The sequence below is a fragment of the Salvelinus namaycush genome, chromosome 1, assembly GCF_016432855.1.
Source record: "Salvelinus namaycush isolate Seneca chromosome 1, SaNama_1.0, whole genome shotgun sequence".
Lineage (NCBI taxonomy): Eukaryota > Metazoa > Chordata > Actinopteri > Salmoniformes > Salmonidae > Salvelinus > Salvelinus namaycush.
In genome coordinates this window covers 34885108-34906476 of record NC_052307.1, presented here as the reverse complement: position 1 = coordinate 34906476, position 21369 = coordinate 34885108, and the positions used below count along the sequence as shown (strand labels likewise).

At 44.6% G+C, this 21369-nt stretch overlaps 1 protein-coding gene across 4 annotated transcripts in view; it reads right to left on the bottom strand.

The window, feature by feature from the left end:
- LOC120040599 (serine/threonine-protein phosphatase 2B catalytic subunit gamma isoform-like) overlaps positions 1 to 21369 on the bottom strand; it is a 67970-nt gene that overhangs the window by 10513 nt on the left and 36088 nt on the right. For all 4 annotated transcript variants that reach the window (XM_038985718.1, XM_038985772.1, XM_038985804.1 and 1 more), the window contains exons 4-8: positions 10511 to 10622; positions 5769 to 5914; positions 4017 to 4156; positions 2143 to 2220; positions 444 to 538 (exon numbers count right to left, since the gene is read on the bottom strand). In XM_038985718.1, the coding sequence (XP_038841646.1) occupies positions 444 to 538; positions 2143 to 2220; positions 4017 to 4156; positions 5769 to 5914; positions 10511 to 10622 (571 nt within the window). The remainder of the gene's footprint in view (positions 1 to 443; positions 539 to 2142; positions 2221 to 4016; positions 4157 to 5768; positions 5915 to 10510; positions 10623 to 21369) is intronic.

The following is a 21369-nucleotide window of genomic DNA, read 5'->3' as shown; positions in this document are numbered from 1 at the left end:
AAAGTTTGTTTACGTGGAAGAGGATACGATCACATGCAACTTCAAATTCAGTTCGCGCAAGTTAACAAGCATGTAATCAGATGGTTATCGTCTACAACATCGCAGATGTCGTCAAAAGGGTTGATTACCTAGCAAGCCAGCAACGCAAAGTAAACTATCACAAATAGAGCTAGATAAAGCCAGAAGAATAATATACTTGTTGAACATAGCTATAGCAACCAGTCTTGCATGTTTTCATTGTCTTCACTCACTCACTGGAAGTTTGTCAAGGTCCCGACATCAACGTTAGCTATCCTGTTACAGAGATTTTTGATGTAGGGATAGGCGCCTCACTCGAACGTGACGTTTGATGGTAAACAGAAATTGGCTCTTTACAACAGCAGAAAGGCACGTACTACACTGCATATAACACATCACAGTCTTGATATAAAGAGTACACAAACCTTTGTTGTTGTATACATCTAGGTAATTTGGTGCTGAGAAGATTGTAATTAATGATGGAAAGCCTGTAGTCTGGCTTTTTCTGTACATCCGATACCTGGGATGAGAGACAAAATTACCTTAGTTTGAGAAATAAAATGGTGAAGAGAGAGCAACATTTTTTTGTAAGGCCATACAAATGTAATGCACTGTACAACAGATGCTTCACATTTCTCAAAATAGTAAAAAAAATAATATATATATATATAAAATTGAGCGAATCATTTAATTAATATGAATCGATTCTTTTTAACAATTCTTTTTGAGAAATCGAATGATTCGCTTTGCCATTGTAATAGTTAGGGTTCTGTTCAATCGAGGTGAATCAAATAATTTGTGAATCGCAAACGGTAAAAGGAAAACATGTTAGCTGTAGCCTTACAGATTGTTGTCGCTGCAAAAAACGTATTTTGTAGATACTTTAAGTTGATTTGGACATTTATGGAACATTGCACCAATAGATGCCAGAAGTCAGCCTGAGGTAAACACTTCTTAAGGTAAGATACAGTATATATAGGGCCCTATAAAATCTGCAATATGGAAAAGCATGCCAAAACAGTAAATTCTAAAGGTTATCCTTAAAAAGAACATGCCAATTAAATGTAGGCCTACCTTGCAGAATGATATCATGATGCTTGGTATCAAAATCGGGTGCGCAATAGCCTTTATTTCTGCTAATAGTAACACAATGGCCTCTTGCTAGGAGGCAGTTCAATAAATTTTTATTTAACCTTTATTTAACTAGGCAAGTCAGTTAAGAATAAATTATTATTTACAATAACGGCCTAGGAACGGTGGGTTAACTGCCTTGTTCAGGGGCAGAACGACGGATTTTTACCTTGTCAGCGCGGGGATTCGATCTAGCAACCTTTCAGTTACTGGCCCAACCCTCTAACCACTAGGCTACCTGCGTGGTTAGGGGAACTACTACAGAATAACTACATTCGCTGAAAAAAAGGTGCGCGCTTGCTTCAGCCGTCTTAGTTGTACGGTAGTGGGAGACGTGTCGAATTCAAGCTAAATAGTTCAAGCAGAAACTGAAGCAGCTCAGTATAGTAAGAACACGTCTGATTAGTTTAGTAGACTGCTATCAGCAGCACATCAACTATTAAAAATGGTCGATCTATGCACCTGTGACTAAAACTGGATTAGTGGATCTAGTGGATCTGTCATTCCAAAACCATTATACTATCATGATCCTCGCTATATGAGCAGCGTTACAATTGCCACCAAGAGGTTTTACCCTCTGGCCTTTCACACCAGTGACCCGGTTTTGATTCCCTGCCACGCCGTTTGCTACACTGGTGGCAGAAGTGGGAAGACGGCCGTGAGGGTATCGGAACGAACGCACGGCCAGGACGTACTAGGGTGCCGAGTAGTCAAAGCGCAGGGACGTGCCTCCCGTTCGGAAAGGGCACTGTAGCGATGCTCGCTATATGAGCCACTTTATAATTCCCACCAAGTAGATTTACCCTATTGGTGCGATGTGTAGGCTGTTGGCCTTTCACAGCAGCAACCCATGTTCTAGGTCGCTAGGTGTTGTCCTAAGATTGTTTAATATTATTACAAGGGGTACAACTTATACATTTTTTTTCTTTTTTTTCGCCGTATGTAAATCCGTTATACGGTTAAATGTATTACTCTGTAAACAGTGAAACTTACCCTGCATCCTGTGCTTCGTGTGCTCTTATTACCGACAGCAAGTTATTATTTATCAAAAAGTCACATACTGCCGGGTAACTGCAAGGCAAGAGAGAGAGAAAAACAGCCAATTAGAACAGCCAGTGGAGTGAGGTTAAAGCTGGACCTCACAGAGTCAGTCTGGCAACCATGTAGTGTGAGATATGACCAACATTCTTTGAGGAACAGCGTGTGGCCATTAGAAGCATTTTTCTGGCTGTTCTTTACTTTTGGAAATACATTTGGAATTCCTGTCAGTCTCTTGCCCTCTGGCCTGGGAGGTAGGGAGTGTTTAATTGAACCACTGAGGCCAGAGCAGAACAGTGCCAAGGGGGGCTGTGGTATTTATGGACTCTTATAGCTGCTCCAGAGGCAGCCAGTAGGCCACAGCCACAGGAGAGCAGACTTGGTGTGAATCCCAAATGGCACCCTATTCCCTAAACAGTGTGCTTCCTGGATCAGCGCTCTATGGGCCGTAGCCGAAGGTAGTGCACTATATAGGCAATAAGGTGCCATTTGGGAAGCAGCCCATCTATGTGGCTGACCGGCTTTTACTTGGGTTTCTACAATGACCCCACCAGCCTACTCCACCTCTCATCAAAGACTGCTCGGGCAATTAGCCGGACACCTGCATTTAGTTAGCGTGGCAAAAACCCGTCAACAGCGGAAAGAGATATACAGTGCATTCGGAAAGTATTCAGACCCATTCACTTTTGTTACATTACAGCCTTATTCTAAAATGGACTAAATACTATTTTTCCCTCATCAATCTACACACAATACTGCATAATGACAAACCAAAAAGGTTGAAAAAACTGAAATACCTTCTTTACATAAGTATTCAGACCCTTGCTATGAGACTCAAAATTGAGTTCAGGTGCATCCTGTTTCCAATGATCATCCTTGAGATGTTTCTACAACTTGATTGGAGTCCACCTGTGATAAATTCAATTGATTGGACAAGATTTGGAAAGGCACACACCTGTCTATATAAGGTCCCACACTTTGACAGACAGTGCACGTCAAAGCAAAAACCAAGCCATGAGGTCGAAGGAATTGTCTGTAGAGCTTTGAAACAGGATTGTGTCGAGGCACAGATCTGGGGAATAGAGGCCTCCATCATTCTTAAATTGAAGAAGCTTGGAACTTTCAAGACTCTTCCTAGAGCTGGACGCCAGGCTAAACTGAGCAATTGGGGAAGAAGCGCCTTGGTCTGTGAGGGGACCAAGAACCCGATGGTCACTCTGACAGAGCTCCTTCCAGAAGGACAACCATCTCTGCAGCACTCCACCAATCAGGCCTTTATGGTAGAGTGGCCAGACGAAAGCCACTCCTCAGTAAAAGGCACAGGACAGCTGACTTGGAGTTTGCCAAAAGGCACCTACATGACTCAGACCGTGGAAAACAAGATTATTTGGTCTGATGAAACCAAGCGTCATGTCTGGAGGAAACCAGGCACCGCTCATCAATTGACCAATACCATCCCTACGGTGAAGCATGGTCGTGGCAGCATCATGCTGTGGGGATGTTTTACAGCGACAGGGACTGGGAGACTAATCAGGATCAAGGGAAAGATGAACAAGGCAAAGTACAGAGAGAACCTTGATGAAAACCTGCTCCAGAGCGCTCAGGACCTCAGACTGGGGTGAAGGTTCACCTTCCAAAAGGACAACAACCCTAAGCACACAGCCAAGACAACACAGGAGTATCTTCGGGACAAGTCTCTGAATGTCCTTGAGTGGCCCAGCCAGAGCCCAGACTTGAACCGATCGAACATCTCTGGAGAGACCTGAAAATAGCTGTGGCCATATAAGTTTCTTATGTAGCTGAACCTTGATATAGAGCAGGTAGCATACCTGAAAAAGTAGGAGCAGCCTCGAACAGAGTTGTGGTTGAAGTGTTCTGCTGTCTTCTCACTGCCGTAGTCCTCTCCTGGGTCAGCCCAGATCAGGTCACACATAGGGCCGAATGCTGGAGGCTCCTTAAACCTGTCTAACTGTGGAGCGCAGACACACACGCACAGCACCGTGAGTCAAAGAAAGTTGATTGATCACACATTTTTTAAATCTACTAAACTCAGCAAATAAAGAAACGTCCTCTCACTGTCAACTGCGTTTATTTTCAGCAAACTTAACATGTGTAAATATTTGTATGAACATAAGATTCAACAACCGACATAAAACTGATCAAGTTCCACAGACATGTGACTAACAGACATGGAATAATGTGCCCCTGAACAAAGGGGGGGGGGGGGGGGGTCAAAATCAAAAGTAACAGTCAGTATCTGGTGTGGCCACCAGCTGCATTAAGTACTGCAGTGCATCTCCTCCTCGTGGACTGCACCAGATTTGCCAGTTCTTGCTGTGAGATGTTACCCCACTCTTCCACCAAGGCACCTGCAAGTTCCCGGACATTTCGGGGGGGAATGGCCCTAGCCTTCACCCTCCAATCCAACAGTTCCCAGACGTGCTCAATGGGATTGAGATCCGGGCTCCTCGCTGGCCATGGCAGAACACTGACATTCCTGTCTTGCAGGAAATCACGCACAGAAAGAGCAGTATGGCATTGTCATGCTGGAGGGTCATGTCAGGATGAGCCTGCAGGAAGGGTACCACATGAGGGAGAAGGATGTCTTCCCTGTAACGCACAGCGTTGTGATTGCCTGCAATGATAAGCTCAGTCCGATGATGCTGTGACACGCCGCCCCAGACCATGACGGACCCTCCACCTCCAAATCGATCCCGCTCCAAAGCACAGGCCTCGGTGTAACGCTCATTCCTTCGACAATAAACACGAATCCGACCCATCACCCCTGGTGAGACAAAACCGCGACTCATCTGTGAAGAGCACTTTTTGCCAGTCCTGTCTGGTCCAGCGACGGTGGGTTTGTGCCCATAGGCGACGTTGTTGCCGGTAATGACTGGTGAGGACCTGCCTTACAACAGGCCTACAAGCCCTCAGTCCAGCCTCTCTCAGCCTATTGCAGACAGTCTGAGCAATGATGGAGGGATTGTACGTTCCTGGTGTAACTCGGGCAGTTGTTGATGCCATCCTGTACCTGTCCCACAGGTGTGATGTTCGGATGTACCGATCCTGTGTAGGTGTTGTTACACGTGGCCTGCCACTACGAGGATGATCAGCTGTCCATCCCGTCTCTCTGTAGAGCTGTCTTAGGTGCCTCACAGTACAGACATTACAATTTATTGCCCTGGCCACATCTGCAGTCCTCATGCCTCCTTGCAGCATGCCTAAGGCACGTTCATGCAGATGAACAGGGACCCTGGGCATCTTTCATTTGGCGTTTTTCAGAGTCAGTAGAAAGGCTTCTTCAGTGTCCTAAGTTTTCATAACGGTTACCTTAATTTCCTACAGTCTGTAAGCTGCTAGTGTCTTTACGACGTTCCACAGGTGCATGTTCATTAATGGTGGTGTATGGTTCATTGAACAAGCATGGGAAACAGTGTTTAAACCCTTTACAATGAAGATCTATGAAGTTATTTGGATTTTACGAATTATCTTTGAAAGACAGGGTCCTGAAAAAGGGCAGTTTCTTTTTTTGCTGAGTTTAAATTCATCCAAACTTAGTTTGTAGTCAAACACGGACTTACTTTCCTAATGTCGTCTAGGCAGTTGATTTCTGGTGAGAGCCCACCATGTACACACAGGAACTGTTGGTTGAGGAGAGCAGCGAGTGGCAGGCAGTCAAAGGCTTCCATGCAGGCATCGTACACACGCTCTGAGTACTTGATCTTACCTAAACATGGAACAGGGGATTCACATAAGATATGGTTCATTATCGCTTTCAGAGAGCATCTACTTGCGCTTGCTAAACTCTTGATTAAATGAGGCAGTACCACTTCAATTGTAACCAAGGTCAAGCTAAGCTTCACTAGATGCCAGGTTTTTTCTGCATAAGTGAAAGTGTAAAAAATATATATATAATTTTTTATATATTTTCGGGATTGGAAAACAATTTCAGTGTAAACTTTATGACCAAAATCATATATAAAGTATGTAGAAAAGATAATGGACCTAGATACATAGTGTACAAAATATTAGGAACACCTTCCTAATATTACGATTTTTTTTTTTGCCCTAAGAACAGCCTCAATTCGTCGGGCATGGACTCTACAAGGTGTCGAAAGCGTTCCACAGGGATGCTGGCCCCGGCTCCAATGCTTTCCACAGATGTGTCAAGTTGGCTGGATGTCCTTTGGCTGGTGGACCATTCTTGACACACACAGGAAACTGTTGAGCGTAAAAAACACAGCAGCGTTGAGGTCCTTCACAAACTCAAACCGGTGCGCCTGAATTCAGGAGATTGATTTTGTTATAATGTTTAAGCATTGAATTGCATAAAAAAATTGCTTTAAACCTGCAACATTTTCTCTCAGCTCCATGGCAAAATGTGTAGAATTGCAAAAAGTTTGCTTTAAAAACACAGAAATGGGGGCCAAGATGGGGGTCTCAATAATTGGGGCTGACCATTGCCTCCACCCACCACCTAAGCCACTTTTTGATCCAGAAAAACCATGCATGCCAAAATAACTGCTAGGGAATCATCTCAATTAGCTATAGCCTGGGTTTTCAGAGGGTGTTGTTTTGGTTTGTGGCTCCCACATCCGTCATTTGGGCCTGGTAACCTATATGTTTTCAACCACTACCTCCACAGTTACTAGCTACTCCGCAGGGGATGTCGTGTCCTCCTAGGTGATTGCTTAAGCTTCTTTTACTTCAGGCCTAATAGACAAGTTTTATCAGATTGAGTGTAACTTGTCTTTCACAACACTGACCAGATGAAAGCCCCACCCGAGAAATCAGGAGCGCGATAAGTTCTCTTGGGCCCAAAACCACAGCCTGCCTTGGAGCATGGAACGTCCGCACCATGTTTGAAACTTCAAAATACAATACAATCCATCCACCTGACAGGTGTGGCATATCAATAAACTGAATAAACAACATGATCATTACACAGGTGCACCTTGTGCTAAGGACAATAAAAGGCCACTCCGAGATGTGCAGTTTTGTCACACAACACAATGCCACAGATTGACATACTGACTGCAGGAATGTCCACAAGAGCGGTTGCCAGAGAATTGAATGTTAATTTCTTTACCAAAAGTCGCCTCCAACGTCATTTTAGAGAATTTGGACCAACCCGCCTCACAACCGCAGACCATGTGTAACCCCGCCAGCCCAGGACCTCCACATCCGTCTTTCTTCACCTGCGGGATCGTCTGAGACCAGTCACCCGGAGAGCCGTTGAAACTGAGGAGTATTTCTGTCTGTAATAAAGCCCTTTTGTGAGGGAAAAAAACGTATTCTGATTGGCTATGCCGGGCTCCCACCCATGGCTGCACCCCTGCCCAGTCGTGTGAAATCCATAGATTAGGGCCTAATGAATTTATTTAAATTAATTGATTTCCTTATATGAACTGTAACTCAGTAAAATCATAGAAATTGTTGCGTTTATATTTGTATTCAGTATAGATGAGAAGGCTGGGCAAAAAACTGCTGAGCAAAAAATCCCCCAGGCTGATTGTGCGAGCACAGCAAGAATACAAGACCATGGACAAAGACATAAAATGAGTGCTTGAAGGGATAAGAGAGCCTTTGTCCAGGAATTGGCCTGTAAGGCAGAACAAGCTGCAGCAAGAGGAGAACTAAGCACTGTATATAAGATCAAAAGACAGCTCTGTGGCCAAGTTAGCAACCACACAATGCCAGTCAAAGACAAGGTAAAATGTTAACAACCAAAGAGGAACAAACTGCAAGATTGAGAGGTCCTCAACTGGCCTCAAGAGGTCCTCAACTGGCCAAAGCCTAATGATCCAGCAGACCCACCACCCTCGGATGAGATTGATGGTATAGACACCGACCCACCAGTTGAAGCAGAGGTCCAAGCAGCCATCAAGGCTATGAAGAGTGGCAAAGCACCAGGGATTCTCTCAGCAGGCTGAGCTACTTAAAGCTGATGACAACACCGCTACCAAGGTGCTGACTGATCTCTTTAGCAAGATCTGGGCCAAAGATCGGAAACCTCAGCGAATGTGACAACTGGCGAGTTATAACACTTGTTTCCACCCACAGCAAAATCTTTGGTGGACATTCCTGCAGTCAGCATGCCAATTGCATGCTCCCTCGAAACTTGAGACATCTGTGGCATTGTGCTGTGTGACCAAACTGCACATTTTAAAGTGGCCTATTGTCCCCAGCACAAGGTGCACCTGTGAAATGATCATGCAGTTTAATCAGCTTCTTGATATGCCACACCTGTCAGGTGGATGGATTATCTTGGCAAAGGGGAAATTCTCACTCACAGGGATGTAAACAAATTTGTGCGCAACATTTGAGAGATAAGCTTTTTGTGTGTATCGAAGATTTATTTTTATTTCAGCTCATGAAACGAACACTACAGGTTGTGTTTATATTTTTGTTCAGCATAAAATGCTTAGTGCTGGACAGGGGCCATTCTCAATGAGAGCTCAAGGAAAGCAAGATAATCTGTGAGTCCCCGGGGTGAGAGAGAGTAGCATTCAAACTATTCCAAGGTAGGGAAGGGAGAGAGCATGGCACCGCACTCCCTTCATTTTGCCTTCAGGGTTTGAAGTCAGTTCGTATGGAACTCGTGCTTCCTGATATGGTTCAAATATTCAGAGGCCTTTCTAGCAACACAGAAGTTAATTTATCAGTCTTGCAATAGCCTTGCACAAACCCAAAGGCTGAAGAACCAACCAAAACAACAACAGTCAAACAGCAAGTCTCTTTGAAATACTCGGGCTAGACAACAGCCCAGCTAATTTAATCTACAGCTAAAGATGTAACCGATCAAGTGAAAAAGCCATGCATCTCCCCAAGGTGCATAAAGGACCCAGAGCTAAACTGTTGTTAGTTACATTAACTCATGGCTGCGTAAGAAGGACATCCGGAGAGGAGAAGTAATAAGGTCCTGACAGATGGGGCTGGACCAGGGTGGATCAGTGCTGCTGTTACGAGACCAGGCTTTAGTAACAACAGACACGCACTGACTGGGCTCAACGGTTAGGCGCACTCTGTGTCCCAACTGGCACCCGTAGGGCTCGGGTCAGAAGCAGTGCACTACATAAGGAATAGGGTGCCATTTAGAACACGCCCTGTGTCTTAGACCTGTCGCTTCTCAAAATGCCTGAGAGACATACAGGCACACACACTCTCTCCGGTGGTGTTCCAGGTCATCTTTTCTCAGATGATCCGATCTCGCAACACCTGGAGAAACATCCCAGAAACCACATTAACATGATCTAGAAATCTTCGGGTGTGCAGCGTGACTGCTAAACGACGACCTGGAACGCCACCTAAATCTAAAGCAGGAGGGCAGCAGTCTATTTTTACAGTATGTTGACTTTCATCCTGAAGAAAAGAGCAACACTTATCAGTGGTGCCATCTGCTGCTTAATGCTAACTGCCTCTGTCAGCCCAGCGCTTGTCAATTAGTTTAAATGCATGCTAATGAATGCATTCATTAGAAACTAATTAGACTGAAGCATCTTTCTTTCCAATAGGTTCTTCCCATTCAAATGCTGTTGGCCAATGTTGTTGCTGCCTCTCCTGCCCTGTCCGCCAAAGTAAGGTTGGTTTATTTGATGAGGTTTGCATACTAATGCCTCACACCTGTGCCGCCACTTGAATGCACAGCGATAAGTGTTCACGCACACATACCCATACGCGTGCACAAAACACACACCTTGTGGGTGTGTCAGCTCTCTTTCATTGTGTGTAACTGTCTGAATAACGTCATCTGCATGGCTGGCTGCTCTCCATGCCTCAGCAGCTCGCCGCCTGGCTGCACCATGAAGAGGAGACGTGGTCTCTATGCACGATGGATAAAGACATCTGAACAAATGAGATGTTACTATTGGGAACTGTGACTGACAGGCTTCCTGATCCTGATGTGTCATTGTAGAGGGAGGCTGTTCAATCAGGGAGACAGCCACCGGGCACAGGCAGGGAGGGGTCTGTCTGTCTCTTTGTGCCTGTGTGCGTGCGTCTGTCTCTGTGAATGACTCCGTCTCTCTGTCTGAGTGTCTGTTTATCGCTTGGTTTGTCTCTTTTGTCTGTCACTGAACGTTTGCTAAACTCACCAGCCACAAATAATACTGCACTACAATAAGAGCATCAATAAGCCATAGAGCTAGGGGGAAGAATGTCCCCTTCAAGTATGTACTTTATGTCTGTTTGCAGAGTAGGGCCAAGTCTGCTTCTCTCGGTTGCAGAGGGCCTTTGATCTCTAAGTAGTACCCTACGGTGTTGCGTCACATTAGGCTTGCCCTCATTGGTGTGACATATCATGCTGCAGTGACAGTATACTTACATTCCTGTTTGAAGGTGAAGTACTCTGTGAGGTGCCGGCACTCGTGGTTCCCTCGCAGGAGGAAGAGTGTGGTCGGGTGATTGATCTTGAGTGACCAGAGGTACAGCACACACTGTGAGAGGAGAGAGAGCGAGAGAACGAGTGAGGGACACAAGGCAACCAGGGCATGAAAGTCAAGCACATAACCCCAGCATAGATCCTGAATGCCCAACATGAATTATATATCACAAATCGCTATACAAAATAAACGTTTACATTCTGTTGAGGCTGAGAAGGTCAAAAAACACAAAATGATAGAAGCAGCACAGGACCAGGCCCCCCAGATTGTAAGGACGAGGAGAATTGTCAACTGCAACAGGTGGTTTCAAACGGATACGCTCCAGACAAAGGTTTGCCTACACCTCTTCAACCAACCAGACGGGCTGTGTCTACAGTCCAGTGCAAAAATAAAAACAGCGCATTAAAACTGGGGTCGTATCCACAAAGTGCCTAAGAGTAGAAATTGGTTGTAAGTGTTGAGAATAAAGACTTTACATCTATCCTTATGGGTAAAAATAAAAGCTATACATTAAGCCTCTTTAGTCATAAGAGTCCCACCTAGGCGACAGATACTGTATTTAGGACACCTCACGAGCAGTTAAGAGTTACTGTACCAGCAGGTGTCTTGAAAATAGAAAAATGCAGTGAGTCAGTGGTTTGTGTGCCACACGCAATTGCTTTGGAGTTGTTAAAGGGCCAATTTAGCAATTTTTATCTCAAAATCAAATAATTAGTGAGTGTTATTTTTTAAAATATTAAAATGGTTAAAAACAGCTTCTTAGCAAATAGCAATTTCTTAAGCAAGAATTTTGCTACAAGCGGGAAGAGGACTCTTGCGGGTTCTCATTTGGTTGTTATCAGTTGTGTACAGGCAACTGTCTCGTGAGCGCTGAGCAGCAGCCAAAACGAGCAGTTGCTCGGCTCCTCCCGCGCAGAGCGCCTGTATCGCATTAGTGGAAACAAAGACTTCTCAGGGAATATCTTCCGGTTTTGACTATAAGAAGTGACTTTTCGTAGCAGGTTAGGAGAATTAACGTGGTAGGTTGGGATAATTAGGTTAAGGTTAGGAAAAGGTTAGGGTTAGCTCAAATTGTCTCCAACGCGACTCGAAAGTATCCAGCTACAAACAGGCTGCGCATAAAAATTTGTATGGGTCGGAAGTGATTTTTATCGGGATGGGACAGAGTTTGACAGGACAAGATGGACATAATTAATAATATTATAATTAATTTTCACTCCTGGGAGTGGTCTGAGATATGGGTCTAATTGGTCAAGCCTAATGAGAGAGATATGTAACCAGGAAACTCTGATATTGGCAGAGGTTTGAAACCCTTTGTTATTGGTATATTAACTTATACCGCCTGGTGATGTCACCAGACAGGCCAAAACTCCATCCCACCAAAACAGGCTGAAATTTCAGGTATTTTCAAACAGCTCTTACACTAAAACGTCATTATCATAATTTTTACAATTTCACTGTATTACTCCAACCTCAGTGTGGAAATGTACACAGAGTACACCAAACATTAGGAAAACCTTCCTAATATTGAGCCTGTGGACGTCGGGCCCTCATACCACCCTCATGGAGTCTGTTTCTGACCGTTTGAGCAGACACATGCACATTTGTGGCCTGCTGGAGGTCATTTTGCAGGGCTCTGGCAGTACTCCTCCTTGCACAAAGGCGGAGGTAGCGGTCCTGCTGCTGGGTTGTTGCCCTCCTACGGCCTCCTCCACGTCTCCTGATGTACTGGCCTGTCTCCTGGTAGCGCCTCCATGCTCTGGACACTACGCTGACAGACACAGCAAACCTTCTTGCCACAGCTCGCATTGATGTGCCATCCTGGATGAGCTGCACTACCTGAGCCACTTGTGTGGGTTGTAGACTCCGTCTCATGCTACCACTAGAGTGAAAGCACCGCCAGCATTCAAAAGTGACCAAAACATCAGCCAGGAAGCATAGGAACTGAGAAGTGGTCTGTGGTCACCACCTGCAGAACCACTCCTTTATTGGGGGTGTCTTGCTAATTGCCTATAATTTCCACCTTTTGTCTATTCCATTTGCACAACAGCATGTGAAATTTATTGTCAATCAGTGTTGCTTCCTAAGTGGACAGTTTGATTTCACAGAAGTGTGATTGACTTGGAGTTACATTGTGTTGTTTAAGTGTTCCCTTTATTTTTTTGAGCAGTGTATATTTCCACACTGAGGTTGGACTAGTACTGTGAAATTATGAAAATTATGATAATGCCCTTTTAGTGTAAGAACAGCAGCCTGTTTTGGTGGGATGGAGTTTTGGCCTGCTAGTGACATCACCAGGCAGTAAAATGAGTTAATAGACCGATATGAAAGAGTTCCAAATCGCTCTGCCAATAACAGCTAGTTTCCCCCTCCCCACCCAGACCACTACCAGACAGTCCTAGCAACATTTTTGCTTGAGAAATTGGTCTTTGCTAAGAAGCTATTTTGTTTATTTTTTACCATTTCAATTGAAAACAGATCACAGTAAGGTACATAATTGTTACCCAAAAATGATTTGATATTGAGATAAAAACAACTGCATTGGACCTTTAACCATTGCAAAATTTGATGTAGTCACATTTACCGTGGTTGTCTGAAGCGTGCTATAGAGTTCCCAGCTGGCGATGCCTCATCACAATTGGTTATTCCCCATAATTTGCAACAATGCCAATGAGCATGATCACAATCTTTCCTTTGCCTCAAACTACAGTGACTACCATCTGAGATACACTTTTATGAGTTGATTTTACTCCTGGCTCAGAGTTTGTCTGGGCAGTGTCTTAGCATCACCCTAAAACCTACTCTGAGATGTTTTTTGTTTTTTTTGTCAGAACAGGTTTTAACAGGATTCCAAGGACCTTTTTTGCGCTGATTTGTGGCTACGGGCCCAGGTCTCCTCTGAAAAGCAACAACAGACTAGTCATTCTCTCCCCGTTTAGGGCTCTCAATGGGAGAGGATAAAAAAACACCAGATTCAATCAAAATTAATTTATCCTCAGACACTCTTTGATGCAGTACCCAAATAGAGTTCGGGCCGTATTTAATGTGTGACGACAATATGAAAAGCGGGCTACATTTACAATCCAAATGAGATTGCTTCCCCTTCCACTTTCCAGCCTCAGACGACACACAAACAAGGTAGCAGCACTCATTAGTCTCCACTTGGCTTGCCACTCTCAGTCTCCCTCTATCTCAGCCCCCTCACTCTTCATCCTCTACTTTAAAATACAGCCAGGCAGGAACACAACCAGAGCCCTACATTAAGTCCTGAGAACAGGATGCCAAGGCAACCAAGGCCAGCAGGTGTCCATTCAAATAATACACAATAGAGAAGTGGGCATTGCGCTACCCACAATTCCGGAGTTTCTAGGAAGGCTGGGATGTTACGGAGCTGAGAAGTGCAGGTAGGGACTTGGGATTATTTGTGTCATCATCATGCCAACTCCTTGTCATTCTTTGGCATGTCAAACATGGGTTAACAATGACTAGGGGACTGGTTGACCATGGGGAGAGGTTCAGGCCAGGGAGGGAGCCAGGGTGAGGAGAGGGGCAGTTTAGAGTCAGTGAAAGGACCTATAGTCTGAGTGAGGGGCTTTGAGTGGCGTGCCTTAGGCTGAAGGGCGATTTAATGAGTCTCTCCCCCCCTCTCTCCTCTCTCTCCCTCCCTCCCTGCCTGCGTGCGTTGAGCGGGGGAGGCAGACAAAGGCAGCAGAACAGCACGTTGTGTGTCAGACACAAGTGGCTGCTACCTCCCTCACCTCGAAACACACATACTTCACTTCAGCCTGAGACAGCAGTGTGCTGCCTGGGGGTGGCTGGAGGCTGGGAGGGGTCCATAGGTTAGAGCACTTTCCTGCATCAAAGAGGGAGAAAGGAATGAGGAGGCGGTGAGGCAAAGGAGGGCCAACAGGAGAATCAAATGGATGGCTCACACATCCTGAATTTAGACCGAGAAAATGTCTGGCCTGAAATGGTAATGCTACCTACCTTCTACAAAAGGATAAGGTCAATCTTTCCATTCTTGGCCTTCATATGGAACTACAACACAGGTTTCTGAGCCCATTTCCACTAAATCTAAATCAATCTGGGTGTACAGATACAAGTAACTGCCAAAATAAAGAACATACCAACAAGTGCCTTAACAGGGCGTTGGGGCACCACGAGTCAGAACAGCTTCAATGCACCTTGGCATAGATTCTACAAGTGTCTTGAACTCCGTGCGACACCATTCTTCCATGAGAAATTCCATCATTTGGTGTTTGGTTGATGGAAAATGATGTCTCAGGCGCCGCTCCAGAATCGCCTATGTGTTTAATTGAGTTGAGATCTGGTGACAGACGGCCATGGCATACGGTTTACATCGTTTTCACGCTCATCAAACCATTCAGTGACCATTCATGCCCTGTGGATGGGGGCATAGCCTGGTAGCCAAAATAATGACTCTAAGCATGATGGGATGTTAACTGCTTAATTAACTCAGGAACCACACCTGTATGGAAGGACCTGCTTTCAATATACTTTGTATCCTTTATTTACTCAAGTATCCATTATTCTGGCAATTACGTGTAGAGCTCACCATGTGTCTCTCTATTCCATATGTAGTGCACTACTTTTGACCAGAGCCCTATGAGTCCTGGTGAAAAGTAGTGCACTACATAGGGGAAAAGGGTGCCATTTGGGACACATCCACCCATAAATCCAGTGAGTTATGCTGTGGTCCAACTCTGGCCCACATCCAATGGTAGATCTCATTACTGGCCTAGTCAACACACTGGTTTAATTTACGCAGCACATCAAAGAGAGCTTCTCTTTGCCAGTCCTTCTAGGAGGGCAAGGCACTGGCAGTACCCTCCTCCTTACCCCTAGACTAAGGCACAGTCGGTCATTATACTAGCAGATATTTGATGTGTAACAGAAAGCACATGGCGTCATTTCATTCTTGTCATTTTAACCAGGATAGTCAACTAAGTAACACTTGCCACTGTTAGGGCCCTACAAAATCTGTGTTGCAGAGAATGTGGACAGAATCAAGACATTAAAACTGAATTTTAATTCATACATTTTCCCAAGTTTATCATAAGACATGAACAAAATACATCGTATTTTACTTCAACTTTGTGAAGAGGCAACAGCACAGGAATGCCCCAGTCTGTTTGTCTACTACTTTGTGTAGCCTATAGCGATGATGCTAATTTAATGAAAATCGTCTTCTGGTAAAGGTTCCCAAAAACATTCTCAATTAAATGATAACTACGAAGTAGCCTATGCCTACCTGGCAGAATGATATCATGATTATTTGCATCAATCCAGTGGCCATTTGTTTTGCAAACTCTGCAATCACAAGCGCTACAGAAACACTGCTAACCAAACAGTCTCTGGCTGGTGCTCAGCTGCATTAAAGGTTAACAACACCTAAAATAAAAAATGTCTGATTTTTCACAGACCTCAAAAGTGGTCTCCTGATGGTTTAAGCATTGTTGTGGACTTGAACATCCACTTTTGGTGTTTTTCTATTAAAGTGTGATTTTGGAAATTTGGGAGAAACAGAACGAAGTCGGCAAAATAAAATAGATTTTAATAGGGCCTTACACTGTTTTCCTGGGAGTAAAGTGAAAATCAAGTGAACACCAAACAACGCAGGCTTAACTACGCAATAAGCGTTTCAAAAACTTTTTGGGTGAGTGAAATGAGCCTTGATTTTTACAGGCACATAACTCCATTGTGCTTCCAGAGGAGTCATGGATGGACATTAGCCTACCTATTTCCTGTGAGTCCTGTCTGGTTATGAGGGGAAGAGAACATTTCATCTAGAATAGCTGATCAATGGCCCAGGAGTCACCTGTCATTCCCTATGCTCTTTCACCGACAACTTTTCATCTGTGACATTTCACCTACTGCCTCCCATCAAAAGCCCCCCAGAACCACAGACAAAGCAGGTCGATGCTTAGCCCAGTTAGCCGTCCAGGCCCTATGGCCCTGTTGACTCTTCCATTCAACCCCCCTCAGCCCTATAGCCCCGTCGACTCTTCCATTCAACACCCACAGGTCATAACTCAGCCAGCCCAGTTCTGCACCCTGAGGACCAGTCAAACTCTGCAGAATTTTGTATTCGATACCAGGTTTAGTATCACGATACTCAATACCATTACAATACTCAAAAACAAAAAAAGCAGGCTTTTTAGACAAAGTTACAGAATGGTGCTTGAGCCAGACAGATCTTTTGAGTTGAATATCATTACATTTGAAATTTTTATTTTTATGTATGCCTTAATTAATCAATTACACAATAATAAAATCAATATGACTTTGTTGTTTACCAATCTGACTACATAATGGTAATCACTTATTTGAATAGTACATCTCTAATGATAAACTCAGTAAATCAAGCTGTAGGCCAGCCTAGGCCTATTCACAATACAGGTGGGAGTACATGTATTGAGTTATTGAGCTCGTTTTGGCTGATTTCATGGGCTATAGATGAAACACAATCCGTTTCCTTTCCATTGGGGACTTATTTATTATACTGATCAACAATATTTGCATAGAAGAAGCAATCTCTTATTTTATGAAAGTGTGCACGGTCTCATTCACACATGCAGTCAGTTCGAGGCTCGGACAAAGATCATCTTGAAAAGGTAGAGACGCGAGGCGGGGGAGACTAAGTGAATGAATAACGTTTTTGGTGACAATCAGCTTTAAAATCAATCAATATTTTGCTGATACTAGGATAGTGAATTGATGTTAGCTTCAGCTGTATGCAAGCAAGGAAAGTTCGCCTACAAAGCTGGATGCTACCTGCATCCTATTGCATTAAGTGTTCTAGCCTGTAATGGATATGCTTGTGTGAACAGTAATTCCGTAAAAAAAGAAAGAAAAGACATGCAGCGTTACATTATGCTGCAATTAACACACTTAAATAAGTGTTGCATGTGAATCAGCCCAGACTCCCAGTGAGTGCAGTGGTTCATCAGGACAGGCTAGAGCTAGGAACGACTAAGAGGAGCAGGCACGGTGCACTCGCTAGGGTTGAATATTTTCCCGGTATTTTACAAATGTTCCATCCCGACAATGAAATCACTTTTCTCCCGGGTAACCCTCTATTCCTGCCAAAACCCGAAGTGTCATTCTAAAGCATATAAATAGGCTTGTCTGGATTTGATTAGAGCTTTGATAGAAAATTCAAGCCTGATGTTAAATGAGCCTGATGAGCCACACAATAAATACATTTTATGAGCCCTACATTAAAATACATTTAATGAGCCCAAGCCCAAATGTTTGTGCCGTTATCCAATACATATACATTACCAGTCAAAAGTTGTATAATACCTACTCATTCAAGGGTTTTTCTTTATTTTTACTATTTTCTACATCGTAGAATAATAGTGAAGACATCAAAACCATTAAATAACACATATGGAATTACGTAGTAACCAAAAAAAAGTGTTAAACAATTCAAAATATATATTATATTTGTGATTCTTCAAATAACCACCCTTTGCCTTGATGACAGCTTGGCATTCTCTCAACCAGCTTCATGAGGTAGTCACCTGGAATGCATTTCAATTCAACAGGTGTGCTTTCTTCAAATTTTATTTGTGTATTTTCTTTCCTTCTTAATGCGTTTGAGCCAATCAGTTGTGCTGTGACAAGGTGGGGGGGTATACAGAAGACGTTGTTTTACCAAATAGTTCTAAGTCCATATTATGGCAAGAACAGCTCAAATAAGCAAAGAGAAACAACAGTGCATCATTACTTGAAGGTCAGTCAATACGGAACATTTCAAGAACTTTCTTCTAGTGCAGTTGCAATAACCATCAAGCACTATGATGAAACGGGCTCTCATGAGGACCGCCACAGGAATGGTCGACCCAGAGTTACCTCTGCTGCAGAGGATCAGTTCATTAGGAGTTACCAGCCTCAGAAATTGCAGCCCAAATAAATGCTTCACTGAGTTCAAGTAACAGACACATCGCAACATCAACTGTTCAGAGGAGGCAGTGTGAATCAGGCCTTCATGGTCGAATTGCTGCAAAGATACCACTACTAAAGGACACCAATAATAATAACAGACTTGCTTGGGCCAAGAAACACGAGCAATGGATGTTAGACCGGTGGAAATCTGTCCTTTGGTCTGGAGTTCAAATTGGCGACTTTTGGTTCCAACCGTTGTTGTCTGAGACGCGGTGTGGGTGAATGGATGATCTCTGCATGTGTATTTCCCACTGTATAGCATGAAGGTGGTGGTGTTATGGTGTGGGGGTGCTTTGCTGGTGACACCGTCTGTGATTTATTCAGAATTTAAAGTACATTTAATCAGCATAGCTACCACAGCATTCTGCAGCAATACACCATCCCATCTGGTTTGGGCTTAGTGGGACTATCATTTGTTTTTCTACAGGACAATGAGCCAACACACCTCCAGGCTGTGCAAGGGCTATTTTACCCAGAAGGAGAATGATGGAGTGCTGCATCAGATGACCTGGCCTCCACAATCCACCAGCCTTAACCAAATTGAGATGGTTCAGCATGAGTCGGACCGCAAAGTGAAGGAAAAGCAGTGCTTTTGGAAAAGCTGACCACGACTCCATTTTGTTGCTTCCAGCCTACAAACAGAAACTAAAACAACAAGCTCCCGCGCTCAGGTCTGTTCAACGCTGGTCCGACCAATCTGATTCCACGCTTCAAGATTGCTTCGATCACGCGGATTGGAATATGTTCCGCATTGCGTCCAACAACAACATTGACGAATATGCTGATTCGGTGAGCGAGTTCATTAGAAAGTGCATTGACGATGTCGTACCCACAGCAACGATTAAAACATTCCCAAACCAGAAACCGTGGATTGACGGCAGCATTCGCGTGAAACTGAAAGCGCGAACCACTGCTTTTAACCAGGGCAAGGTGACCGGAAACATGACCGAATACAAACAGTGTAGCTATTCTCTCCGCAAGGCAATCAAACTAGCTAAGTCCCAGTACAGAGACAAACTAGAGTCGCAATTCAACAGCTCAGACACAAGAGGTATGTGGCAGGGTCTACAGTCAATCACGGATTACAAAAAGAAAACCAGCCCCGTCGCGGACCAGGATGTCTTGCTCCCAGACAGGCTTAATAACTTTTTTGCTTGCTTTGAGGACAATACAGTGCCACTGACACGGCCCGCTACCAAAACCTGCGGGCTCTCCTTCACTGCAGCCGAGGTGAGTAAAACATTTAAACGTGTTAACCCTCGCAAGGCTGCAGGCCCAGACGGCATTCCCAGCCGCGTCCTCAGAGCATGCGCAGACCAGCTGGCTGGTGTGTTTACGGACATATTCAATCAATCCTTATCCCAGTCTGCTGTTCCCACATGCTTCAAGAGGGCAACCATTGTTCCTGTTCCCAAGAAAGCTAAGGTAACTGAGCTAAACGACTACCGCCCCGTAGCACTCACTTCCGTCATCATGAAGTGCTTTGAGAGACTAGTCAAGGACCATATCACCTCCACCCTACCGGACACCCTAGACCCACTCCAATTTGCTTACCGACCCAATAGGTCCACATACGACGCAATCGCAACCACACTGCCCTAACCCATCTGGACAAGAGGAATACCTATGTAAGAATGCTGTTCATTGACTACAGCTCAGCATTCAACACCATAGCACCCTCCAAGCTCATCATTAAGCTTGAGACCCTGGGTCTCGACCCCGCCCTGTGCAACTGGGTCCTGGACTTCCTGACGGGCCGCCCCAGGTGGTGAAGGTAGGAAACAACATCTCCACTCCGCTGATCCTCAACACTGGGGCCCCGCAAGGGTGCGTTCTCAGCCCCCTCCTGTACTCCTTGTTCACCCACGACTGAGTGGCCATGCACGCCTCCAACTCAATAATCAAGTTTGCGGATGACACTACAGTGGTAGGCTTGATTACCAACAACGACGAGACAGCCTACAGGGAGGAGGTGAGGGCCCTTGGAGTGTGGTGTCAGGAAAATAACCGCTCACTCAATGTCAGCAAAAGAAAAGAGATGATCGTGGACTTCAGGAAACAGCAAAAGGTGCACACCCCCTATCCACATCGACGGGACAGCAGTGGAGAAAGTGGAAAGTTGTAAGTTCCTCGGTGTACATATCACCGACAAACTGAAATGGTCCATGCACTCAGACAGCGTGTGGTGAAGGCAGCGCAACAGCGCCTCTTCAACCTTTTGGCTTGTCACCAAAAACCCTGACAAACTTTTACAGATGCACAATCGACAGCATCCTGTCGGGCTGTATCACAGCCTGGTACGGCAACTGCACCGCCCTCAACCGCAAGGCTCTCCAGAGGGTAGTGAGGTCTGCACATTGCATCACCTGCCCTCCGTGACACCTACAGCACCCGATGTCACAGGAAAGCAAAAAAGATTGTCAAAGACAATAACCACCCGAGCAACTGCCTGTTCACCCCGCTTCCATCCAGAAGGCGAGGTCAGTACAGGTGCAGCAAAGCTGGAACAGAGAGATTGAAAAACAGCTTCTATCTCAAGGTCATCAGATAGCACACAGAGGTGACTGCTTATCTACAGACTTGATAACATTGGGCACTTTAATGAATGGAACACTAGTCACTTTAAGAATGTTTACATATCTCGCATTACTCATCTCATACGTATATAATGTATACTGTATCCTTCACTATCTATTCTTTATAGTCTATTGCATCTTAGCCACTCTGTCACTGCTCATCCATATATTTTATACTTATATATTCTCATCCCATTCCTTTACTAGATTGGGTGTATTCGTTTTGTTGTGTTATTTGTTAGATATTAGGTTTA